Raw genomic sequence first — 26,549 nt, 5'->3', positions numbered from 1 at the left:
TGCATTTTACTCTTCCTTATAAGCTAGACTCAAAGTTCGGAGGCTCAGAACTCTTCTGGTTTCACAGACCCAGAAGACTAAATTAGCGACATAAATCTGATTCAGGGCAGACTAGCAAAATGATTAAGTTCCATCATTCAAACTTCCCAAGTAGCATAACTTAGAAGGCACTAACATCTCCCCTCGTTGGAAGGCGTTAGGTGCTCAGTACTGCCATGAAGAGGTGCTCGGACCTGACGCCTGTCTGGCAAGGGCTTCCAGGCTCCCTCAGAGAACTACAGGCCAACAAGAACTGTGTTCCACTGAGTCCAACAAGCCCTGTACACTTTCATCTCAAATCTCGTCACAGCTTTTACCCTCATCCAGGTGTCCTGAGAAACTAGTCCCCAGATTCCACTGGAACAGCCTGTCTGTGCCCTGTTATCTTCATGGCAAAGAGCTGTGGTCATGGAGATGTGCTAGATCCACAACTCCCTGACTGTAGAGCAGTCACGTCCTAACTGGGTTCTCCTAACAGACCCAATGAGGAACATCGCAAGCTGCTGTGGCTTTTTCTTCATATTTTAAAGCCTAGGCTCTGTACACAACATCTACAAAATTAAAACAAAAATAAAACAGTTCCATTCCAAACTAAATCGCTCATTGCTAGTACAGAAGAAATATCACACTCCGTATTTTCTAGACCTTGGCCCTGTTTCTGTCAGACACCTTCATGCCAGGGTTATACTCTTAGGAACTCAGAGGACTAACTCATTTGTCAGGAGTTCGAGTGGACTCCATCACTGAGATCCTTGGGGGTGAGGAGTTCTCTTTACTTTCACTAGTACTGGTGGGTGGTTTCAACCGTCCAATCTCAGAACAGAGGCATCCTGGCCTTTGAAATGCCAACTGGGCATGAAGACAATGAACAGTGTCTAGTTGCATGTTTTTGTATAATTTAATAAACAACGTTTAACACGTTACTGCTTCTGTCTGGCTTTCTTGTGCCTGTGTTTCTGCCCTTCTGGGTCGGTGGTCTTTCTGTTCCGGTTCCTGTTTTTCACGTTGTGTGTCTCATAGTAGCGGACACCGACTTTCTTGGATCTCTGCTGCCGTGCTTCTCGCCGCCTCTGCAAAAACAGCACACACACCAAGAGGCAAAAAACCAATCAAACAAACGCTGAAAGTCACAGAAGAGGCCCCTGTTTCTCTGTGCTCCGTTCCCAGACTGCTCCCACAACACCTGGCGGCAGCACTAACAACGAGCGAGGGTTCACCTCCCGGACTCAAGCCCGCACTTCCACTGCAGCTCCAAGTGACAGGCTGTCACGTGGCCCAACCCTCGGCCGATGCCTGCATCTTTTCCTCTGCACTCCTGCCAAGTGGTCCTCTGGTCTAAGGCTGGACACTCATAACAAGCTCTCCAACTCCCAAAGGGGACCCCTCCAGCTCTCAAGAGCCTGGTTACGGAGCTGAGCTTCACAGATGGCAGCAATCTGCCTGCACAACTCGGCTCATCATGTGTCACTTCCCTGAGGCCACATAAACCCAGCAGATGCCTCCTAACGGTAGTCCCCAAGTTTGAGGGCAGCGACTGGCATTCTTGAAACAAGACATACACTCAGCTGACCTTCATGCAGTCAAGGTCAACTCTTAATCCTATTTCACTGACCTCAACCAGGTCACTTAGGACTCGGGTTCCGTGACTTAAACTCTAGAGCATTAATTTCATAAAGTGTGAGTTGTAAGAAACGCACTTCCCCTCTCTACTCTAAAACTGGGTGATGCTGAGGACCAAAACACGTACCTCCTTAGATGTAAGCGTCCTGCGAGTTTTGTCTGACTGCCCCTCTTCCCTCTGTGCTTTCCTCTTCTTTCCCTTTTTGGTCGGTGCTGGAAACAAAACATGCACACACACAGAAAAGAAATGGGAATTTTTTATTTAAAATGTGCCTGTGAATCCTAAGGTTGGAAAGAACTTGATATACTGGAGGAGGAAGGCAGAAGGCTGGTGTGAATACAGTGTGGTGTGAGACACAGATAAAACCAGGAAGACGCCAGAAGGCTGCCAGATCGGGGGTAGTAATCCCAGGCCTCCAGTTTATCTTGAAAACATACTTGATGTAGAAGTTATTAGAATGACTGCATAAAGAATAAATATATGAACCATCTGCCCGCCCAAAAAAACTTGTCTTTGGATCCACCCTTAGATTCCAAGTTTAATAATGTATTCTTTTTAGAGGAAGTTTCTTGAATTACCAATTTAACCCCAAGAAATGTGCAGAATAAAAAAACGATAAGGACTCCCCTGAGAGCTCAGATGGTAAAGAATCTGCCTGCAATGCAGAAGACCCGGTTGGATTCCTGGGTCAGGAAGATCCCCTGGAGAAGGGATAGGCTACCTACTCCAGTATTCTTGGGCTTCCCTTGTGGCTCAGCTGGTAAAGAATCTGCCTGAAATGCGGGAGACCTGAGTTCGATCCCTGGGTTGGGAAGATCCCCTGGAGAAGGGAAAGGCTACCCTCTCCAGTATTCTGGCCTGGAGAATTCCATGGACGATATAGTCCATGGGGTCGCAGAGTTGGGACACGACTGGGTTGAAGGGTTCTATGACTGATCTGGGAGGATCCCACAGGCCATGGGGCCATTAAGCCACCACAACTACTGAGCTGGAGCTCTGCAATAAGAGAAACCACCGAAATGAGAACCTGCACATTGCAACCAAGAGGAGCCACCGCGCGCCACACTAGAGAAAGCCTAAGAGCAGCAACAAAGACCCAGAGCAGCCATACAAAAATAAACAGACAGATATTAAAAAAATATATAAAGACAATTTGTGTGATAAATAGTAAGTGGAACCAGGGTGATCTGCCAGATATGATAAATGTCAGGATGACAGTACAAGAGATAATTCCCAAGATAAAACTTAAATTTCCCAAAGTTCTGAAGATGCATATCGCATCTACCTGATTTCAGTAATTTAACTGTACCTGTATTGTCTACATCTTCTTCAGCTTTTCTTTTTTTTTGTCCTTCAGATTTTGCAAAAACCATTTCACTCAGTCCCTTGGATATCCTGAAAAGGAAGAGTCCGGTAATGAAACTGTCTGACATTTCCCTCCACTGCCCACAGCTCACGCAAACGTGAGGATGGTGACAAGCTCCCAGATGAAAGAAACCTGCTCTTCTTCATGTATGTGGTTAACACCACTGGTAGAAGCAACACCATTTCTGCAGCCCCTGGACATTTGTAAGACTCAACCACTAAGTTTCCCAAGGTTCAGGCAGCTGTACATTTTTAAAATGTATAGCGACACCTTCCCCTACCCTATAAAAAACTCCTTATGGCAAGTTTCTGGGAAAATGAATAAGCACACAGCAATCTGTGAGATCAAGAGGATGCTACCTGATTGCTGAAAACTTCTTAGCTTTGGCTTTGTTTAAAAACCTCTGGTACTTGGCGATCTTTTCATCCAGGGCTTGAATAACGGCCTTAGTGGTGCGTCCTGTGTGTTCCTCCTGGGACTCTGCGTAAGACTCGTCCTCATCGTCTCCTGGGTGCTCCTGTTCCTCCTCCTCCTCCTCCCTCTCTGCAGAAAGGCTCTCCAGCTCGTCATCAATATCGGACATCTCCAGAGGAACCAGGTCATCCCCAGAAAACTGAGGTGTAACATTGATCTTGCCAAAGTTCTGCCGGACCCGCGCCAGAATCTGCTGCATTTCTGAATCGATGCCACAGTGCTGGGGCTCCTCTTTTTCCTTCTCGAGGATGGATTCCGACTCCTCACCTACAATTTCTGTGACTTCCTCTTCTGGGTTGTTCTGGGTTGTTTCTGTGGCAACTTCCAAAGATGCGGAGGATGGAAGCTAATCAGGACAGAAGGGTGGGGGTGGGGAGAGAAATGGAATCAGAAAATGAAAACTGAATTTCTTTTAATTTTTATTTTGTTACATTGGAGTATAGTTGATTAACAGTATTGTGTCAGTTTCAGGTGTAGAGCTGAGTGATTCAGTTACACATATTCTTGTATCTCTTCTTTTTCAAAAATTTTTTTCCCAATTTATAATACTGTGCATTATCCCTGCTGAATTTCTGAACTTTCACATCATGCTCTCAAACGAGGCAGTCCTCTTCTCAGGACTAAGGGAAAGTGTCAGAAACATGCACATCTCAGTCATGTTGTTAACGTATCATTAAATCAGTGTGCATTAAGCCCTGAACCCAGCATGCAAGGATGAGAGGAATACAGCTACAATCCGAAAGGGTGAGCCAATCACAGTACTCAGCCATCAAAACTGAAACCCTAGACACACTGCAGACACAGGAGGTCGCCTACACCACCCCTGAGGACTGGACGAACAGGGGCTGCTGAGAAAGCACGTCACAGGGAGCGCACACCCCGGGGGAAGAATGGAGGCCCGGCAGAATGCTGAGGGGCCAAGGAGGCGCTAGTTTAGAAAGTGCTGAGGGTGGAGGAGAGGCACTGAGGAAGCGGCTCGAAAGGAGGGTGGGAGGAAATGGAGGGTTCAGAACCAGCCCTGAGGTGGTGAACACTCAGATGCCAAAGCATGTTTCGGGGAAGGGGCCGAGGGAAACGTGGGCTGGCAGTGCGAGGCCTCAAGTATGGACACTTACAGCTGAGGCTGGAAGAACTCACGGCATTTTCCACAGGCGAGGTGGCTGCACAAAGCACTAAATACATCAGGAACCCATGAAATTCAGGAAACACTATACAAAATTCCTACGTATGTTCTCATACGTTTTTCTATTAAGGTAGTTTTTTAGCCTTGGGATTTTCAAGGGAGTTTCTGCCACCACCAAAAAGAGGGAAGGGTGAGTCACAGAGCGGGGATAATTGACTACCTCAACTTAACAACTAGACACGGAGGAAGAGTGAGAGAAAATCCCGCCGTTTCCACACAGGGTCACCTGGGGGCAAAGATGGTCTCCTTGGACCAGAGGCCTCGGCCCCACCAGCCACAGTGCTGCCTGCCCCACGGCCTCCCTCCAGAACCACGGCACTCCAGGCTCACCTTGCCTCAGGTGTTGGGGGTACCGCTCCCAGCACCTGGAACCTCTCCTGTGACATCCACGGAGCTCCTGCCTCAGGTCACCAAGGTCTCCCCTAAAAGGCCACTTCCCCGGAGGCCAGCCCTAACCGCCTCACTCACAAAGCACCCCTGTCTCCCACAAACCCCTCAACCTGGTTTAGTCTCCCTCACGGCAGTCAGTACATCCTGACATCACATATTTATCTGTGCGCTACATGTCTTCCAATAGTGTCATAAAAATATGCATTTGGCCTTTGACCCCCAATTCCTGGCACAAGAGCTCCTAAAACGTTTGGTGTCTCTTGTTATTCTTCCTAAGTCCCTCTGCCCCAAATCAGTTTATGCTATCGAGACGACTGTGCTGGGACCCAGCTTCAGACTAGGAGCTGGCGACCGAGAGCCCAAGCAATTGCTGAGAGGGCTGGAAATTCAGTTCAATCACCCATGGCTAACGAGCCTGTCAACCGCACCTGTAAGGAAGCCTCCGGGCTGGTGAGCACCCTGACGTGCTGGGAGGGTGGCCTGCCTGGAGAGGGTGTGGACACTCCATGCCACCCTCCACCCCACAGATGCCCTATGCACCTGACATTCAGCTATTCCTGACTTGTATCTTTTATAATAAACCAGCCATCACAAGCAAATCACTTTCCTGAGTTCTGCAAGTCCTTTCAGCAAATGACCACACATGGGAAGCACTGAATTCGTAGTCAGCTGGGCAGATGTGTGGGTAGCCTGAGAACCCCATCTATGCTGGCACGTGAGGTGGGGGCAGGCTTGTGGGTTTTAGCCCTCAACCTGTGGGGTCTGCACTGACTCTGGCAGCTACCCAGCTGGTTCCGGAGCTTGTGTAACAGGTACAGAAAGATGAGGCCCATCTAGGATCAGAAACACCAGGTACTCCTCCACTGGCACGTGGACATGTGCATGTGTGTGCATGCGCGTGTACAGGAGGGCGGGGCCTTGTCCTGCAGTACTGGTTGTCTGGTGGTTTTAGGGGAAGAGGAGAAAAGGTTGAGTAACATCAGTTTCAGGTATGTTGATTTTGAAATGCCAGAGAAAATATTCAAATGGAAATTTCTAGCTGACAATGGAAACTCTGGGACTGGAGCCAGGTGAGAGGATATCAAAGAAATATGGACCCCAAAGACTACCTTAAAGCAAAACTTAAAGCCATCTCTTCAAGAGACTTGGCTGAGCTCTGAAGAAGACCCTAAAATGGAAAGGCAAAGTACTCAAGTTGGAGCCTTGTGCAGTCCACTGCCGGGAGGGACATGAAACGGTTGGGAAGCTTCTCGGGGTAGCTCAGAGCCCCCAGACCTAAGACTTTCCCTGAGCATCCACCGTACCACTCTCCTTTCCTGCCTGATCACGAGCTTCCTGAGGGCAAGGACCATGTTACCTAATCCCGTGCTCCCAGTGCCCAGCACCTGATTGGGTTTGTGAAACAAAATAAACCTTGGAAACATCTCTGTTCTTCAAGCAGAAGACAAGACACAAAACCGTAAGCGAGCACTCACAGGTAACGAGCTCTCCTTTTTCAAAGCCCTGAAGACTGGCATTTACACTCAGTCTTCTATCACACCTCTACTTCCAGGTCACCACCCCCCCCCCCCCCCCCCGCCAAGGTCACAGCCAGTGGCACCTGGGATGGGAGACACCGCAGTTGAAAGTTATACCCCAAAGGAAGATGACAGTAGTCCAAAGACATGTGGGTCCATTAACCCCACTTCCAGAGAGGTGGGTCCACCTCTGTCTTACCTCGGGGGCTGCTGGGGCTTCTGCATTGGGCGGCTTGACAAAGAAGGGAATCCGGCCCCTCTGCCAGTCATTGAGGACCATCTTCCCTACAGTCCGCAGGTCAGGCTCTCCACCCTGAAACGTTGCAGAAAGATGCCCAATTCAAAGCACAAAGCCGCCTCCCGCTTTGCTGGCACATCGCTGTCCCAGCTGTCCGTCACCACCTGGCTGCCAAGGTTCATACTTCACACTGCTCACACACATGTACCAAAAAAAAAAAAGGGCCACAGCACACACCGCGCACACAGGCCTGAAGCAGGTCCCAGTCTGAATTCTCACAAACCTTGGCTCACCTTTAATAACTTCCCTGTCCGGAAAGCTAGCTTCTCCAGAAAGTCCTCAGCGTTCTCCCAAGAATCAATCTTGTATGTCTTGCTGATATATTCTGGTTTTGCTCGTTCAAGTACAGCACCAACGTGGTCTTCAGGAGTCTTAATTTTTTCAACTTGAACCTAAATATTGATAGGAAAGCTCCTGCTTATAAGCTTGACTATGGAAGGAGTGAAGCTCCGAGGGTTCTTTGTAATCGTGTCTGAAAATAGATTTCAATGCCTCAAAGCAAGCAGGGCCCAGAGGTGGCGAGACATGGTTGGCTGGAAGGAGTGCCATGGAAAGCCGACCGCAGCCGGGAACCCAGAACCCCTCTCTGATCTGGCTCTAATCCGGCTCAGCACAAACGGACAGCATGGCTTCCGCAAGCACTTTAAACTCCGAATGCTCTGTGCTACTGACTTGCAGAAATGGTTAAAAGTCTGCCAATTCCAGCACACAAAGAGAAGGGAATAAATAGTTTAAGGAAGGAGGGGAGGAGCCCCCCAGGATGTATATAGCCAGAAACACTGGCGAAGGTTAAGTGGAATCATTTAAAGCTCTAGGTCGTCTTCAGAAACAAGTGAGGAAATGACCGAGTTCCAAAATGACTCAACCCATAAACCCACGAAGATGAATTATTGCTAAACATAAACAGGCCCTGCTTCCCTCTGGATCCCGTGTGTAAACGACAAACGCTTTTGTGGGATGACACTGACCAGATATGCCCCTCAGCCTCCTCAGACAGGCTGAAGTGGAGCAGGGAGGCCGCCCTGCTCAGTGTCATGTTCCTCTAGTCTGGTCAGACAGGCTGACCCCAAACTGCCTGCTGAATGAGTAAAAAGCAGAGGTCTCCAGAGCTCCCCACAGCACGCTCCCCTCGAAGGCAAACACAGAGCCTCCCGGGACCAAAATACTCACGACTCCTTTCAGCACAATGTCTGTCTCCGAGTCCTCGGAGGGGTAAACCACACCCGGACAGTCAATGAGGAAGATCCGACGCATCAAGGTAATGTACTGCCAGACCTAAAAGCAGAGACTTCTGTTTCTGACTATTTCGGGTCAGTCCCGGAGAGGGGTTTCACAAAGCCCTGATGCTCACCTAACAAGACAGGGGGCTGGGGCTGGGGGTCGGGTGTGGGGGCGGTCACAGAGGAGCAGCCTGCCAGGTAGTGAAGCTCCAAGCCCCTCCTCCGTATGCCATGCACGAGGCACTTCCACGAGGCATAAACTATAGCTTCCATCAGCTAAGGGTCTAAAAATAATGCAGAGGCAGGCTCTCCATCTAGGATTGTGCAATAACGTCCAGTAAAGCGTTCTCTGACTTCTCGAAAAGTACTTCTGGAAGCTTCATGCTGCTTGGCCCCAGTTCCTTTCACCAGAACCATGCTGCACCCCACACTCCGTGTTCTAGGGTAGGCCCTCTAATCAGCACAATGTATCTTAAACTTGAATTGTTCTTTCTTAAGCCAGACATCAAATATTCTCCAGTTTTGTTTATCAAAACAAAAGGCTGAAGTGACATGAAAACAAGACTCAAGGGGCACACAGCAAACCGTGCCAAGATCAGGCAGTGGCACATAAAGTCTTATCCAAAGGGCAGAAACAGCTCCAAGACATTCCCACTTGAGACAAGGGGACTAAACGCCCAACGGAGATCTCATCCAAGAGAAGCAGACAGACGTTTCCATGTCCTAAGTTATCACCCTCTGTGGAAATAAGTCAAAGACAGACAGACCCCCCGAGCCAGAGGTACCTTTGTTTCACCTGCGATGGGGGCCACGTTGCAAACCTTCTTGGAGCGCAGCGTGTTTATCACAGAGCTCTTGCCAACGTTTGGATAGCCAATGAACCCCACGCTGATCTGTTTCTTGTCCGTGTGCAACTGTTAAAAAAAAAATACACACCACACACACCTGGAGTGAGTATCTTTGGGACAAACAGGTTGTGCTACTTTGCTGCCATAAAGAACACAGTACAAACTACCAATACAACTTGATTTAAAGCCCAGACACGCACCACCTGCCTAGTCTGAGTGGGCTGCATACCCGTCCTCATTAATAAATCAGAGGTGAGTCAGCGCCTCAGTCACTCATATGAAATTATTCTTGAATGTTTTAAGGTTGAAAGTATGTAGGTTGAGAAACAAAGGAAGAAATAGCTCGTTAGTCATCAGTTTAGAAGAATGCTGTCCACTGATACAATGTCTTCAGGGAAGAGAACCTTACCAGATGCACCAATCCCATGACCCACCCCTCCTCTTCTCTGCACACATTTTGCATACTCATTGCCAAAAACAAACGACAAGAGAAAAGAAAGGCAGCATCAAAAGCTAGACAGCTGGGTGAGAGTCTCATGGAGGCAGAGCTCAAGAAGAGTCTACAAATGAATGGGGGCTTCTGAGTAGAGACAGAGGACTGAACATCCATGACTGCCCCACGCCCTCCACAAACCCCTGGGACCACAGCAGTGAGAATTCACACACACACCCCCACACCCACAGAGACAAAAGTGGGAATTCACACCCCACCCCCATCCCCGGAGAGCCAAACACACAGAACGGAAGCATAAGCTAGAGATGAGACAAAACAAACTAATGTGTGATGTCAACAGAATACTACCAGTTAAAAAGTAGTATCTAACTTGGCCCACTACAAAATGTGAAAGCTACATGGCTGCAAAGGTAGAAAGGCTAAAAATGCAGCAAATACACTGCAAAATGCAGTGAATACAGGCCTTGGGAATAGGCAGTACAGCCCGCTCTAAGGGTGGGCCTGAAATCCAGAGGACTGACCAGTGGACTGTCTGTACAAAGAGTCACACCTCTCCCTCCCCTGCCCAGCACAGGGGCCCCAAGTTCTGTGCCCCGGAGGCTTAGAAGACAATAACTGCTTTGGAACCCTACATCTTTGAAAATGTTTCTAATTTCAGGCCTGACAAGGACCCTAGATTTACACAGAATAGTTGCTGAAAGCATGTGTTCCCAGAGAGCTGAACGTCTAAATACTGAATAGTGCAACCCCAGGCCCCTACTCCCACTGTTTTCCTAGAATCCTGGCAACCAGGTCCACACACCCCTGAGCTGGAGACGGGAAGACTCCCTTCTAGGGAAACTCACAGGTCCAAGAGGAAGACCTACAGACGGGGACTCCCATGATGATTCAGTGCTTAGGGCTCAGCACTTTCACTGCAGGGGGCACAGGTCTAATCCCTGGTCAGGGAACTAAGATTCTGCACGCTGCATGGGGCAGCTAAAATAAGACGAAGAATAATAGACCTGCAGATAGCGCCATCTAGAGTGTCCCCCAACGAAATCCTGGGTTTCTTCCCAGTCACCCTACAGTGAAGCCTCTCAACAAGCCCAACCCCTGCATAAAGCTTCTATAGCCTTTTGTCTGTAGCTCACTCTTAAAAATGAATGGAGAACCAAGAATAACCAGACACTGAAATGTGACTCTAGTAGAAAAAACAGCAAAACAGCAACTTGGAGGAGACAGTGTCAATGTAAGAAAATGTAGAGGAAAATTCCCAAATACCACTATCCTCATCGTCCTCAGAGACAGAGAAGCTAGTGCATCCGTGAAACACGAACAGGCTATAAAAGGGGGGAGGGCGACTTGGAGTTAAACAAGGGCTTTCAGAAGTTAAAAATTAAAAGTGAGAGGCAAAACACATTTCGTGATAGAACAACTAAATGACCGAATCAAGGTAACTGCCCAGAAAATTGGACAAAATGTCATAAATGTACTGAAGCAAAGAAAATTCAACAATTGGGACTTCCCTGGCAGTCTAGTGGTTAGAATTCCATGCTTCCACTGCAGGGGGCATGGGTTTAATCCCTGGTTGGGGAACTAAAACCATACAGCCATGTGGCAAGGCCAAAAATAAAAAATGAAGATGCAATGTGGTACCTTCAACATTCTAAGAACAAATGGTGTGAGGGTAGAATGAAGAAATTTGGAGAAGGCAAGGTCTCAAAAAAATGTTCCCCCAAAGTACTCTTCCTCAGAAAGCTTTTGGAAAACACATTCCATCAAAAGGAGTAAACCAAGAAAGAAAAAGGATTCAATGAACAAGGGAGCCAACACAGGGAACAGCCCTGTGAATTCTCAGATGATGGTGACAGGAGATCCCAGGAAGACCCGGCTGTAGTCTGGGACGTGGCCCCACCTGGACGGGAGGTGCTGGACACTCTGAAAGTTCCCACACTATCGAGGATTTAGTGACACGTCAGTGACAAATAAAGCGGAGCTACTTAACACCAGATAAAACAGAAGGTCCTGCTGGAAAGGAATTATAATCATAGCACTATGGATCAGCAGGAACTGACACTTCGGTCGTAATATTGTAAACACTGAACAAATGGTAGTTTAGCCAAATGCCGTACAAGTACACAGGAAGTGGAGAGAGAGGACAGGGGTAAGAAACCTAACTCTCATTTTCCACAGCAGGAACTTAACAAACACGTAAAACTGAGTGGGGTGGGGAATGAAACAAAAACTCATAAGCGTGTACAAAAATATGGAAGAAAATGCCAGAAGTTAACAGCCATGAATTTCCTCTGGGAAGCAGGGAAGGGTAGGACAGAGATCATGTATCCTTTGTTAGAAGCCAGGTAAGAAAAAAAAAAAAAAGGCCACGTAAGATGAACCGAACACATGAATACACAGTTGCAGGTACAGAACAGGAAATTTCAAGAAGGTTTGCTTTCAGGGCCTCCCTGAGGAACTGGCGTCTGACCAGGGATCAGAGGCTGGAGTCCAGCAGGATCCCTTCTAGGCAGAGGGGAGCGAATTGCATGGCCTAGGAGCCCAGAGTGGAGAGAGTGCTGGGAGGGGGCAGGTCATCACCACCAAGCAGAGGGTGGACCATTTGATGCCAGGGACACGGCAGAAAGGAAAGCGATGTTCGCTGGGGAAGGGGGTACAGGCTGAGCATCTGAGGATCCCCTGTAATCCTGAGGCTCTGTGAGTGGTTACAGCTCAGAACACAGCGTTCTCACTACTGAGAAGATGCAGGAGATGAGACACACTCTGGGAAGAGAAATTCTCACACCAACCCACAGCCCCCCAACTCCAGGAGGGGCAGGCCAGGTTTCGATACCTTTCCAAACTGCCGCAGAAGCTGAATAAATGCTCCTTTGCCAAAGGGGTTAGTAAGACTCGCGTGGAAAGCAAGTGTCGGGTAATCCTGGGAGAGGACGGCAACCCATCGTTTCTAAAGGGAGAAAAGAAAGAAGCTGGTAAATTGGAAGTTGTTTATTTACAGCACAGGAAGAACCAGAGCGTGAATGACAGGACAGTACTTCACACGTACAGCTGTCCAAGGAAAATGTTAGCTGTACTTCTTTGAAATATTTTTTTCAAGTATGACAGTTGATGCTGTTTTCTGCCTTATAAACACAGAATAGTATTCCCAAAATGCCTTCACTGTTACTAAAGGCAATTAACCTAACATAATGTGAAACGGGCCAGGGGCCGCAGCTGCCGCCCCTTCTAAAGGCCCACACTAGTCCTCCCGTGGGCACCGCAGCTGCGCCACTGCCAACAACCAGGGATCAAAGGTAACTGCCCATCATCAATGATGGGCATTGATGGGCCCATTTTAGTTTTGCTTTCAATGAAGACACTTCAGTGACTACAACCTCAACAGTGCAACACTGCTGCCCCATCTGCTGCCCCAAACCCTATCATGACACCTACTTATTCATGGATAACGAGCCATGCGGCCTTGGTAATCTGTTTTGCATTAGCAGCTGTACTTACCGTTGCCCAGGTTGGAACAAGGTCACATTTGTTAAGAACAAAAATGAGATGTTTCCAGGGTTTCTCTTTTTTCAAGTAAGTCTCAATGTGAGGGGAACGTGTACCCATTGGATCTCTAGCATCAAGAACTTGAACCACGACATCTGATGAATCTATCACCTGCAAATTCAAAGAGGCGAAAATGATTTGCTACAGTAGTACACAGGCAAAATTAAAGAGAGAAGGCATTTAAGGGAACCTGGGAAAAATAAAGCAATAACAGGGATAACCTCTCAACAGTCTTATGAGGAGAACAGGTTGAGCCAATCTCAACACCCAGCGATCAGTATTCTAAAAAGTGTTTTTCACTCTGTGGGTATCTGAAACTTGTCAAAATTTCAAACAGAACTGGCTTGGATGAAACCAGTCTATTTCATGACTGCTATGCAATAGCGAGTAGAATCATTTACTTCTTAAACCTCTTAAGTTTCTATGTTATAAGTGTTTTGCATTTTACCAAAAAACCTAAGAAATTTAGTTTGCTTTCATGGTACTAGTTTCCTATTACGTTACCGTTTGATTACGTGACTATACTTGAAAGACTCTGTTACTGAGAACATTACTCAAATGCAACTCAGCCAGCTGAACAGCACTGGACCAGGACTCAGCAGACACAAAGCCTCCTGCACTAACTACCTGGGTGAGCTGGGGAAGGTACTCAAGCTTTCGAGACATGCATTCTTGTCTATAAAACAAAGACGGCTAGACTAAGGAACTCAAAAATTTTTATGCAGCTCTAACCATGTATAATAAATCTCAGCAGAAATTTCATTTCAGCAGGTAATCCAAAGAAATATCAACAGAGAATATATGAATCCATGTAATGTGGTTGTTACTGCTAAGTGAGTAATAAAAAAAAAAAAAAAACGCAGTTATCTAAAACAACAGTAGTATGTGCAAAGCCATATCCATCCTGGTCTCTCCATGGAAAAAGGATGGGTGGACGGACAGAGCATCAGTAGGTCCAAGTCCATTTTCTCACAAGATCATGAAGGCCAAAGGAACCACTCAACAAGAGAAAATTTAAAGTCTTACCTTGTAGAGCTCACCCCATATTCTTTTAGACTGTCCCTTTTTAAATATCTCTTCTTGGGCTTCATTTCTAAATGAGAAAGCAACCAAAGTGAGCAAGTGATGCGCTATAAAGATTAAAGGATGTTTTAAGGAAAAATCAACCATGTGCCCAGGGAAAGGGGTATAAAAAGACTAGTTGTTATCAACACGGCTGATGATTAGAGAAATGCAAATTGTAACTACAGTGAGGTATATCTCACACCAGTGAGAATGGCCATCATCAAGTTTACAAAAAATAAATGCTGGAGAGGGGTTTGAGAAAAAGGACCCCTCCGACACTGTTCACAGAAATGTAAACTGATACAGCCACTATGGAGAACAGTACACAGGTTCCGTAAAAAACTAAAAAGAGAGTCACCACATGACCCAGCAGTCCCATTCCTAGGCATATATCTGGAGAAAATCATAATTCAAAAGGATGGATGAACCTCAATGTTCAATGAGGCACTATTCACAACAGCCAGGATGTGGAAGCAACCTAAATGTCCACTGGCAGAGGAACAGATAAAGGTGTGGTACGTACATACAATGGACTACTGCTCAGCCACAAAAAGGAACAAAACAGTGCCATGTGCAGAGACGTGGATGTACCCAGAGACTGTCATACAGACTGAAGTAAGACAGAGATAAATACTGTATAATATTGCTTGTGTGCAGAATCTAGAAAAATGGTACAGATGAATTTATTTGTAAAGCAGACACAGAGCCACACACACAGAAAGCAAACTTATGGTCACCAAGTGGGGAAGGGGGGTGGGATGAGTTAGGAGATTGGGACAGACACATATATACTACTATGCGTAATACAGACAACTAAATGAGAACCCACTATGCAGCACTGGAGAGGGAAATGGCAACCCACTCCAGTACTCTTGCCTGGAAAATCCCATGGACAGAGGAGCCTGGTAGGCTACAGTCCATGGGGTCGCAAAGAGTCGGACACAACTGAGAGACTTTACTTACTTACTGTATAGCACAGGGAACTCTACTCAAAGCTCTGTGGTGGGACTTCCCTGGTGGTCCAGTGGTTAAGAATCTGCCCTGCAAAGCAGGGGACGTGAGTTCAATCGAGGAACTAAGATCCCACATGCTGTGGGGCAACAAAGCCCAGGTGACACTTACTGAGCCCATGAGCTGCAACCACTGGGGCCTGCGCGCCCTAGAGCCCGTGCTCCACAGTGAGAGAAGCCACCGCAATGAGAAGCCTGTGCACCGCAACTAGAGAAGCCTCCACTCGCCACACTAGAGAAAGGCCAAGCGCAGCAACCAAGACCCAGTGCAGCAAAAATACATAATAAATATATATTAAAAAAATTTTAAGAAGCAGCTTTAACTTAGGCAGTCTGTCACAGAGAATTATGAAAAGGGAATCAGCAGGACCTGCAATGTAATTCACACGCCACAGCTCCCAAGGAGAGTGAAACTCTGCTGGTAAGGTTGAGAATCTGTTTACTAGCCTCAAGGATATCTACCCAATGTCTCTGACATAAAAAAATAGTTTTGTCTCCCCTATTGCTGACTGAGGGCTTCCCTGGTGGCTCAGAGAGTAAAGAATATGCCTGCAATGCTGGAGACCCAGGTTCAATTCCTGGGTGGGGAAGAACCCCCTGGAGAAGGGAATGGCCATACACTCCAGTATTCTTGCCTAGAGAATTCCATGGACAGAGGAGCCCATGGGGGCTTGCAAAGAGTTAGACACGACCGAGAACTAACACTACTGCTGACTGTACCTTTTCGAGGTGGAAAAAATTCAAATCAGCAGAAACATACAAAGTTCAAAAAGCTCTAGGAAAAAATGCACTCGCTGCCTCTTCCTGCTTGGCCTCAAGTGGCTTGACTTTACCTCCAGGAGTCCCAGCGCTAACAATGGGCTGAGGACAGCACCGAGGCGGTGGGGCTGAGGCAGGGACAGCATGTCTCCACGAGGGCGCCTGAGGGATACAGGAGGGGGAACCGGGAGCACCAAACTGGAAGACCCTTCCCGGAGGGCAATGGGGTAGCCACCGATCAAAAACCTGCGTACTCTTGGACATTGTCCTTTGCCCTAAGAATTTATCCTTGTGGAACAATTCAGGATAAGAAAGAATTAGTCACACTGACGTTTTACCCTACAGTCGTCTACCACAGGGGAAAACTCTGAACAGTATAAATGTCCAAACATGGAACTGGCCACAACAAAAACCTACTCTGACATGAAACATTATACTGCTGTTGACTAAGTACTGACATGGAAATATATTCTTAATAATTGAGAAAAATACATTAAAGTCAAAGCAAGTTAAAATACAGTCTTCAAGTATTACATTTGTAAGTAAAAACGCCACATTAGAAACGTCTAGATTAATGTGTATGTGTGTGTATGCTTCCCATGTGGCACTGGTGGTAAAGAACCCGACTGACAGGGCTGGAGACATGGGATGCAGGTTCCATCCCTGGGCTGGGAAGAGCCCCTGGAGGAGGGCATGGCAACCCACCCCATCGTTCTTCCCTGGAGGATCCCATGGACAGAGACACAACTTAGCATGCACACACACACACATATATATACATACACACATATACATATACCCTCGAATGATTCTTGATCTCCTTTTGGGTATGAATGCCTATGAAAGTACGATGAAAGTTACGGATCCTTTTCCTCTCCCTCCTCTTCCCAAAAAACAACAAAACCTCACTACTTTTATGTATGCACAAAAGTTTTCCATATTATCTTCAGATGGTCACAGAAACCTCAAAGGCCATCCATGAACCCCTCTCAGTAATCCAGAGACTCTGGTTAAGGAAATCCTGATAGTCACCAAAATATTAATAACAACAGAGGTGGTGGAATTAGGAGTGCTTCTTTTCTTTCTACTGTATTTCCAATTTAACTATATTTTGAAAAATTGCCTGTGACAGAATATACTGCTATTATTACAAAGTAAATGTCACTTATTTTTATTTGGGGGGATTAAGAGGCCAATAGTAAATCATCTATCTTAAATTAACTTCCATCTGGCCCCAACCAATTTCACTAATTTTTCTAGTATAAGGGAAGAGGCTAACTCCATCTATGAGATAAATTACTGAGCTTCTTGCAGGTAAATAACTGTACAGAAGATGTTTGTTTTACAAAAGAGCAAATGATGAAATGTGCATGAACTTCAAAACAGTACCTCACACCAGTGTCTTCAGCTACCAAGTCACGATCCTTGCCCTGGTCATAGCTCTCAGTGGATGTTTCTGCATTTTCTATAAGTGACTGCATATCACTTGCAAATAAATTTGGCCGCTTCCTGTGTGCTTTAGGGCCAAATGTTGTTTCGAAGCTTTCAGTATCAAGGATGTGCACCTTTGCATTCTAAAGAGAGAGGAAAATTATAGGTAACACCAAACAAAGCACAGAGCAAAAGCATAAAGTTCAAAACCTACCCAGGAAAGGCTTTCTGCTCTCATTTTTACAAAGCTCAACCCATACCAAAATATGTAACAGGAATACAGCCTGACTTCTCATCAGAAATGCTTATTTCAATAGCAAACACACTTGTTCCCCTCTTCTTCAAGTTCTGTAAGCTTCCTTAGAGAAATACAAAATACAAATAAGCAAAGCAAATATGAAGAGCTGTGTGTAAGACTTGCCAAAAACTCAGCTTTATTTCATTTATCATAAACTTTTAGTCAAATGTAATTAAGGTTACAATACTGAAAATTAGCTTCTCTTTTCTGACCCCCTCTTTTTTTTTTAAGTTTTCAAGTAAGTGCATAAAATTCGCCAAATTCACAGATTTTGTCAAGGACGATCATGCTTGAATTTGTGTTTTTTTTTTAAACCAACTGTAAATGCCAACTTTTTCTTGGAAGTTAATTTCTTTCATGGCTAAAAGGAATTGCTTGTTTTGTAAGATGCATTTTAGTTTCAGATAACATTTTCCCTAATTTAGGTAACATTTTTTATTAAATGCACATGGAAAGTCTTCAGATGAAAAACATCTAGCAAAAGTCCAAAATAATAGTTTAGATGTGATAAAGGGAACCTGATCCTAACTAGAATTTGATGTGCCTATAAAGCAGTTACGAGCAGAGGAATTTTTGAAGCAGGATGAAAGTCACAGTCTGAGTTAGGATCTATCACGTAACAGTATGTTGTTAATAGCCGGCAGAGTATATCCTCAGTTAAAAAAAAAAAAATCACCTTCTGCCCTCAGTACAGGCTCCTCTGTAAGCACCAGCTACTAAACTCAGAAGACAGAACAACCCCATGGCTTCTAAACAGAATCCCCTCCAACTCCTAAAGATCCTTAAGATATTAGCATTTTCTCAGAGTCTCTAACCCATCTCTTAGTTTACTTTTACTCACTACACTCCAACAAGGGAACACCCCCACACAGAACAGTCACGTTTCACATGAGAATTAGGTTCTAAAGTCACTGGGAAAATCATGACCAAAATTATCCTTAAAAATCTCTTAGCCTATAAAATATAGTATACCTGGATCTGTGTCTATAAACCTATACCTCAGGAAGTACAATGTAGTAATATGCAGGGTACAATAAAATACACAGGCAAAGTAAGTTACAGTATTTTGACTGTAGTATTGCCATAGAAACACTGGTACTGAACGAGGGGACGCAACAGAGGCAGGCCGGAGCCGTTGCATGACCCGTGGTAACCAGCGCGAGCTCGCCCGCCAGAAGAATATGAAAAAGCAGAGCAACTCGGTTAAGGGAAAGCACCGAGATGATGGGCTTTCTGCTGCCGCCTGCAAGCGGAGGGACTCGGAGATCACGCAGCAGAAGCAGAAAAAGGCAAACGAGAAGGAGGAACCCAAGTAGCTTCGTGGCTTCGATCCAACCCTCTCGCCCGTCACCTGTGTGCCTGGAGCCAGTCCCACCACGCTCGCGGTTTCTCCTGTGGCGCTCACGGGTCCCAGCTCGGATGGCACGCCCTTCGCCCCGAGTCTGCAGCGGGTCCCTTTTGTGCTTCCTACCCCCCAGGTAGCCTCCTTCCCCCTGGGCCACTCCTAGGGGTGAGGGGGTTACCCCTTCCCAGTGTTTTTCATTCCTGTGGGGCTCACCCCAAAGTATTAAAAGTAGCTTTGTTAAAAAATAAAAACCACAGTAATTATTATGCACATACAGGTGAATGTGCAAAAGTTAAAAGTATATCTGATTTGACTACATGTGTGCACGCATGTGCGAGCTCAGTCATGTTCAACTGTTTGCAGCTCCGTGGACTGTAGCCCACCGGCTCCTCAAATCCCCAGGATTTGACCACACTGTGAAGCCAATCTCAGAATCAGATTTTATGAGCAGTGGATACTGAAGTAGTGCAGTGGAAAGTAAAGAATCCACTTGCCAATGCCGGAGATGCAAAAGACTTGAGTTTGATCCCTGGGTTGGGAAGATCCCCTGTAGAAGGAAATGGTAACCCACTCCAGTATTCTTGCCTGGGAAATCCCATGGACAGAGGAGTCTGGAGGGCTACAGTCCCTGGGATCACAGAGAGTCAGACATGACTGAGCGACTGAGCATACACAAACACACACAAGGTTTTTCAAGGCCAAAGCAGAAAACTCATCAGTTACTCCGAGTACTGACACCAAAATACAAGCCGGCTGCTGCAGTCGTGGGCCCCCCACTCTACACTATCAGGCATTTAAGCGCTGCGTTTTAAAAGCACTGAACAGCCGGCATGTGCAACAAAGCAATAAATCCACAACAGAGCTTCTTCTCTGTTCTTCTCATAAACAGGATCCAACAGTTTGTTAAAAGATGGCTTTAGGGAGAACAGACAGAGAGAACAAGAGAAATGAGCAACTTGTCTGTGTTTCACGAATTACACTCATGTGTTTCCCTGACAGAAAACAGTCCCTCCACTAATAGGTGCCATTCTTCTAGTCCGTCATAAAACAAAGCATAATTGACAAAACCTGGGGCAATAACCAGGCCCTGGGTTTTATTCTGTTCTGCAAGTAAACACTTCTCTTTGAACTGTTTAATTCTTGTATGTATGTCAATGTTTTCTTCCCCTCCTGATACTGGAACCGAAGCTCTGTGCTGTAACTGATGGATGTTTGGGGAAATTATTATTCAGTTCACGTAAAAATGTGCAGCCAAGCTTTAGGCCACTTCTCTGGTTCCCTGTGAAACTCACTCCACTCAAGCCAGATTCAGTCCTTTCTGCACGCTGAACTTCATCGATTTTAACAACCAATCTGACAGGCACCCTTTCCTTCAGGGGACAAGACTCTTAAAGGAATTCACTGAAGCTGAAAGTACTCAACACCAAAGTCTCCTTTCCTACCAACCCAGTCCTAATTCTACACTTCCCCAAAGTTTGATGGAATTACTAAACAAGTTTGCCTGCAAAAACATTTAAAAATGATATCGGTAATAGCCATGATCTATTTAGCTCTAATCAACGGTGGCCTAACTGCTTGCTTTGTGCCAAGAGCCTTAATGGATGTTTCATCTGCATCCAATCACCCAAGGAGGTGGCCCATCCTGACTTTAAGGCTGCAGAAAGGGCCACAGCAAAAAGGTTAAAAGTCAGGCCTGTACTCTGGTCCACCATGCTACTGAACCTCTCCGATAGAATTCAATTCATGCTAAAGGTGAGACCCTTAATAGCGGCGAAAGGAGAAGTCTCAGAAAGCTCATCAGTACTGCATCAGGCACTATTCTCTATAGAAAAAACAAGAGCTAAATACAGTAGAGAGGGATCTGTGTGGTCTGCCGGGGACATCCTCCGTCTTACATGAGGCCGGATTCGATCATGGAGAAGAGACATGGGTAACTTGCTTTGCTTCATGACAACTTTGTATGGATCCTTCAAGACTGTGTCCATTTCCTCTTGAAATTTTTGTAATGATGACTGCTTAATCACACGTGTATTTCCTGTTTTACAAAAGAATGTTACCATTTAATAAATTGCTCCTTATTGCTTTCGCCTCCACGTTCCCACTGACACAGTGAAAGGCAAGATTTTTAAATTGCCCTCACTTACCCAAACACCTGACACATTTACCCTAAAGCCATTTTCAAACTTAAAAGGCAAACACCAAAAAACACAAAAACTGCCTCTCCTGCACTCATACACTACGAACTAAATCACCAACCCAGACACACAAAGGGTTTCAGTAGTTTTCCAAGTCCAATTTCCTGACTGGACAAAACTGAAAAATAAACATCACTGAATGGAACTGGGATTTGACAGACATCCTACTTCCGGCTAGACGTGGCAAAGAAATATGGAGCCAATCGCAGCTAATCAGTTAGTGTACTCAGAGGGTCCCGAAGCACAGCGCCTCCTAAGAGGCGTAGCTCCTGTTCTGAGGATGATGAAAGCTTGAAGGGACTGTTCCATCAACCAACCAAGCCCTGCAAGGGAACAAAATAAAACTACGAAACACCTCCTGGAGCACACCTGGAAGTGAGAGCCTGTTCACGAAAAGGCACATGGCGGCACACATGCCAAACTCACGGTGAAGACCACACCGGCGGGGACGGCGACAGCGACAGCAGTTAATGCTTCCACTGTACTACTTACTGGACACTATTCTAGACACTTTACATCACGTGTTAACTCACTTAATTATCACAGCAGACCTACAAAACAGGTGCTACTTTTGTCTTCATTTTGCAGATGGAAAACTGATGAGCACACTTAAGAACTTGCTCATGGTCCCAGACAGGGTAGAATGAGGACTCACACCCAGGAGGTCTGGATCTAGAGTCACAGGACCTTGCCACCATGCTAAAGGCCTCTTGAAGGCCTCTCAGACACTTTCCTGTGTTGCAGTTTTCTAGGGGATACCCGCCCCACCCAGAGATGTTAAGAGATGATCAACTACAGTTCAAACAGCAGGCAAACAATGGGGTCTGACCACCTGACACGTCCACACAGCTGGCAGTGCTGAGGGAAAGGCTGAGAGCCCCGACGGAGATGAACGTGGGGTTTCCAAAGGAAGACATTCTGCCTTCCCACTGCCTCTGGAGACACACTACTCACTCCTGGGAAGGACTAACGAGAGGTCCTTTCATTTTCACTCAGTCCAAATACAACTGCACTAAGAAAAAAGGTTTCAGAGGAACTTCAGGCTAAAGGCACAAACACACCTCAAGACACCTCTCAAACAGTCATCTCTCCAGGTGATCAGAAATTAGAAGAGGAGCATGGGAGCGCTCCAAGGTCTGTGAATGCTAGTCATTCAGGACGATCTCATCTAAGACGTTTACTCTCAGTGAACAATGATGAGCTCTTTTCAAAAAAGGAAGTCATTTATGAAAGCCACCGGTACCACTTTTCTTTGCATTTTCCCCATGGCAGGGACTTCTTAGCTCATTCCTTTCTCATACTGTCCTTGACAGTTTCCCAAAACCCGAATACCTTTTAGACACCTGAACATTCTACCCTTTCCCAAACAGTGCACATTTTCTAGGGCAAAAGTAGCAGAGGATCATACTCACCAAACCACTTAATGTTCGGCTCCACTCTTGCCACTGTGCCAGATGCCACCGTTGACTGATACTGCAGAGGCTTAATCACTTTACCACGGCTGTTCCTAAATGGAGGAAATAACAGATTTGGTTTGAGGACAGAAGAAAGACAAGGGCAAATTTGGGTTTACAGAATACCCTTCCCATCAAAAGGACCTCTTTTTTCCCCCCTTTTCCGGGTTTTAAGCAATCATGAAATACAGATTTTGGTAACCAAAAAGTCCTTTGACATTCAAAACAGATTGCCCCAAGCCATTTAACCTCTTGCAACAGAGCACGTAATGATATTTGCTCGATGAATAACAACTAATGCCCATGTTTAAAAATCTGTTTACTGTTTGCTTTAAAAAAAAAAAATCACATACTTGAGCCTTTTGGGGATAATTATTTGAAGGCTGGTTTAAATGAATTTTAAGTAGAGGGTGATTTATGCTGGAACTCGAAATTTTAAAACAAACTGCAGAGTAGGTGACTAAGGCAGATTAAGTTCATTGACGTTTGTGTTTTAGACACATCTTTTAGAACAGATGAAGAATCCAATTACCAAACAAATTAAGACCAGTTCACAAAATGTCACACTCAGCAAGTCCCTGCGGTCGAGGCTGCCTCAGCAGAACTCTGAGTTGTGATGAGTGTCCAAGTGCCACAGTGTGGTGATCTAAAGTCTGGCCTCAAAAAGCAACTTTTTTGGCTGCTTTCATGACACTGCTCTATATGCCTTGTTCAAGAAAAGCAGATTTCTATCCGACAGACATTTACCCTGAGATGTAACACACCATTCGTGGAGGCCGAGGCTGTGAGCAACAGGGCTGTTGCAGGGTAAGGACTGTGACACGATCACTACTTCACCACCCACTACTCATGTCTCTAACTCAAAATTGACAGTTGATCATATAAAACAGTATTTGAAAAACACGCTCAGCTGAACAAATGCTGAGTGCCTGCTCCAGGCAAAGCATCAGGAAGAGTCTGTATGATTCTGACACCTAACTGTTCCTAATGTACCAGTTTCTTAATCTCCTAATGTTTGATCTTAGTTTAATCAACAGCAAAATAGACAGTAATTCTTGCTTTACATCTCAGAGAGAAAGAGAAGGACAAGTTAGGATAGCAATGCCGGCTTGGCGTCACATTTGGGGATGCCTATTTGGGGAAAGTGGAGGTGGGAGTATCAAGGACTTCACAGGTACAGCTACAAGTCCAGGGCAGGAAGGGAAGGGGGAGGGGACAATAGTGTCCAGGCTCACCTGCGCTCCTTTTGTCTGTACATATTCAGGCGTCGAATTGTGGCCCGGTCCCTCATGTTGTGGCCTCCTGCTCCCTGCACTCGATCTAGGAAACACAAAAGTAGTCTGAACACTATTTGATAACCAACAAGTCTAACTATAGCCATTGGTTTAAGCACACCAACCAGTTCATTTAAAGTAGGCAAGCTTCCACCTCACTGCAAAATCTCCACTTTCTCCACGTGTTGCTCCAACAGAATCATTCCTGGAAGCTACATGGTATGACAAAGCTGACCTAATCTTGACTCCTCCATAGGATTGTTTTGAAAATGATAACAGGTAAGGTTTCTGAGCACTAGCAATGGCACTGTGCTGTCCATACTACAGGCATCGTCTTGTAATCCATACAACAATCCTATAAAGAGGGACACATTATCCCCATTGTGCAGCTTAAGAAACTGAGGCACAGTGGGCAGCCATCCTGTACAAAGATGGCACAGACAGAATTTGAACAAAAGCACTGGATCACCATCTCTGCTGTTAACCACTAAGATGCCTAGCTCTGGGTTTCAGTGGAACAAATATTGAGTACCTGCTCCAGGAAAAGCATTGTGAAGCTTCTGAAACCTAAGTGTTCCCAATGTACCAGATTCTTAATTTCCTAATGCTTGATCTTAGTTTATTCAACAGAAAAATAGATAGCAATTTTTGCCTTACATCTCAGAGAGAAAGAGAAGGACAAACTAGCATAGTAACACTAGCTTCACATTTGGGGATGCCTTCCCTGGTGGGCTACAGTCCACAGGGTTGCAGAGTCCGACGTGACTATCAACTGCGCATCAAGTCGCCTGTCTATCTACTCCTGAAGTCATGCAGTAGAAAACAGGCTGAGACCACAGGACTGGTGGGTCTACTGCTCACTAACTTGTCAACTGTGAGAAGCCACTTCACCTATTTTGGCTCAGTCTCTTCACCTATAACATCATGATCTCTAAGGGCCTTTTCAGGCTTAATACTGTAAGATGCCCATCTACTCAAATTGAATAATTTAGCAGCAGTCCAGGAAAAACATTCAACATGAATCAAAACCAAAACCTTTAAGCCATATTTTAATATGTTTTATTAACTAAACCCAAATGGAAAGGACTCTCACAAGGGCTATCTTGTTCACTCCGTGGTGGAACCTCAAAATCCATACACATCTCCAAAAACATCTTTACTGACACGACCATATTTATTTATCCGTAACGTTTTCTATGCACTTGGACGATTCCAAGAGCCAAATCTACAGTCCTTTTCTCATTTAAACGGCCAAAGCTAAGGTGGCAGGCAAGTGTGGCGAAATATAAAAGGCCAGTTGGGTTGGCCGACATGACTTTTATCTGGCTTTATCTAACTTACTTCTAGCAATTCCTTGAGCTAGACTTATACAAGACTTAACTATATTGGGGGAGGGGCTCCAACACCCGACACACACAGGAAAACAAGAAAAGGTCAAATTTAAGTGCCCCTTCCAACTCTGAGCTTCCCAGTCTCACCCTGGAAACGCCCCAAGGCTGCCAGGCCCACGAGTTCGCTTTCCCGGCTTTAGACCTGGTGTCCGGCATCTACGGTTGAAAGGCTCGCAAGACTCAGCCCTCCTCAGTGCCTCTGAACAAGGAATCACCTTCGCCCTTCCCATACCCAAAGGCGACAGCGCTTGAAGTCACTCCAAGCAAGGCACTCGGAGTCCCTAACCCCAAGCTTCCTCCAAGCCCCACCCTCCGCAAGCCCAGCCGACTGTACCGGGATTTGTGCTGGCATTAGAGGGGTTGATGGTGCTCCGTCCTTTGTACTTGGGCTTCACCATCTTGCCGACAGGACTGGTACCAGACCGTTGGGCCCGGCCTGCGTGGGGTAAGAAAGCTCGTAACTTCTCAAGCCGGACCGAAGACACCCGCTCGAACCACGCTGGACCGCGTGTGAGGGACGACGTCACTTCCGCTCGCACTCCTTCTATACCCCGCGCGACTTCCTGCGATCGCGAGGCGCGCGCCGCCGCACTCCTAGTTCCGCCCCCGCCCCGCCTCTTAGACATTTCCCAGCGTCGAGCCCCGCCCCTCTGACTCCCTAGCAACCGCCAAGCTGCCCTATGTAGCAACCACCCAGTTACCCTGGACTTACGGCCTAGAACTCCTAAGTCTAGGAGTCCTGCCCGCAAACGTAGATGCCCCTTCCTAAGCCAATGACGCAAACTTAAGTTTAATTATCTTCTGAATTTGTCCTCTAAGCCCTTCCAAAAGTGGCCAACTACCCAACAGCCAAATACCAATCAGATCTTGTCATCCCTCCGAAAACTCCACTAGCCTATCACTCTCAGGGTTAAAGGAGAGAAAGAGAAACTCAAACTCTTTGCTATCCCTACAGAATTTTGCATGATCTGGCCCCTGCCTACTTATTTAACCTCATTTGTACCTTCCTCCCTCTGGTCATTTTTGCTGAATGTTCCTTCTGCCTGAATCATCATTTTCCTAAACCTTTGCGTGGCTACTTCCTTTTGGTCATTCAGGTTTCAGCTCAAATTTCACCTACAGGTAAGGTTGCAAGAGTTAGCAAATAAAAATACAGGATGCTTAGTTAAATTTGAATTTCAGACAAGCAATGCAATAATACATTTTAGTATAAGTATGTCCCATGTAATATTTGGGACATACTTATACTAAAAAAATTCATTGTTTATGTGAAATTCAGATGTGATTGGGAAGACTTCCTTGGTGATCCCAGTGGTTAAGAATTTGCCTACCAATGCAGGGGACACAGGTTCAAGCCCTGGTCTGGAAAGATTCCAC

At 46.0% G+C, this 26,549-nt stretch overlaps 2 protein-coding genes across 2 annotated transcripts; one reads left to right on the top strand and one right to left on the bottom strand.

The window, feature by feature from the left end:
* Positions 1-918: 918 nt before the first annotated feature.
* Positions 919-25,699, bottom strand: GNL2 (G protein nucleolar 2). The gene is made up of 16 exons (XM_061122350.1): positions 25,507-25,699; positions 23,743-23,827; positions 22,466-22,560; positions 20,754-20,893; positions 17,174-17,358; positions 13,977-14,043; positions 12,903-13,061; positions 12,241-12,354; positions 8,894-9,022; positions 8,059-8,163; positions 7,122-7,280; positions 6,790-6,903; positions 3,386-3,846; positions 2,970-3,055; positions 1,787-1,872; positions 919-1,109 (listed from the first exon to the last, which is right to left on the bottom strand). Exons 1-16 carry the CDS (start codon positions 25,568-25,570, stop codon positions 960-962), a joined length of 2,199 nt encoding a protein of 732 aa, XP_060978333.1. The 5' UTR covers positions 25,571-25,699; the 3' UTR covers positions 919-959.
* On the top strand, positions 17,865-18,973 carry LOC133041576 (small EDRK-rich factor 2-like). Its single transcript, XM_061122359.1, has one exon. It carries the CDS (start codon positions 18,653-18,655, stop codon positions 18,827-18,829), a length of 177 nt encoding a protein of 58 aa, XP_060978342.1. The 5' UTR covers positions 17,865-18,652; the 3' UTR covers positions 18,830-18,973.
* Positions 25,700-26,549: the final 850 nt, after the last annotated feature.

The sequence above is a fragment of the Dama dama genome, chromosome 20, assembly GCF_033118175.1.
Source record: "Dama dama isolate Ldn47 chromosome 20, ASM3311817v1, whole genome shotgun sequence".
Lineage (NCBI taxonomy): Eukaryota > Metazoa > Chordata > Mammalia > Artiodactyla > Cervidae > Dama > Dama dama.
Note: the sequence above shows the minus strand (reverse complement) of the source record. Positions and strands in the feature narration are given on the sequence as shown.

Excerpts from the sequence above, each read along its gene's own strand:
- LOC133041576 (XM_061122359.1), top strand. The coding sequence starts at position 18,653 with ATGACCCGTGGTAACCAGCGCGAGCTCGCCCGCCAGAAGAATATGAAA.
- GNL2 (XM_061122350.1), bottom strand. The coding sequence starts at position 25,570 with ATGGTGAAGCCCAAGTACAAAGGACGGAGCACCATCAACCCCTCTAAT. Across the intron at positions 12,355-12,902 it reads TTGTTCCAACCTGGGCAACG|AAACGATGGGTTGCCGTCCT; the intron begins GTAAGTACAGCT and ends TTCTCCCTTTAG. Across the intron at positions 9,023-12,240 it reads TTCTGCGGCAGTTTGGAAAG|TTGCACACGGACAAGAAACA; the intron begins GTATCGAAACCT and ends TTTTTTTAACAG.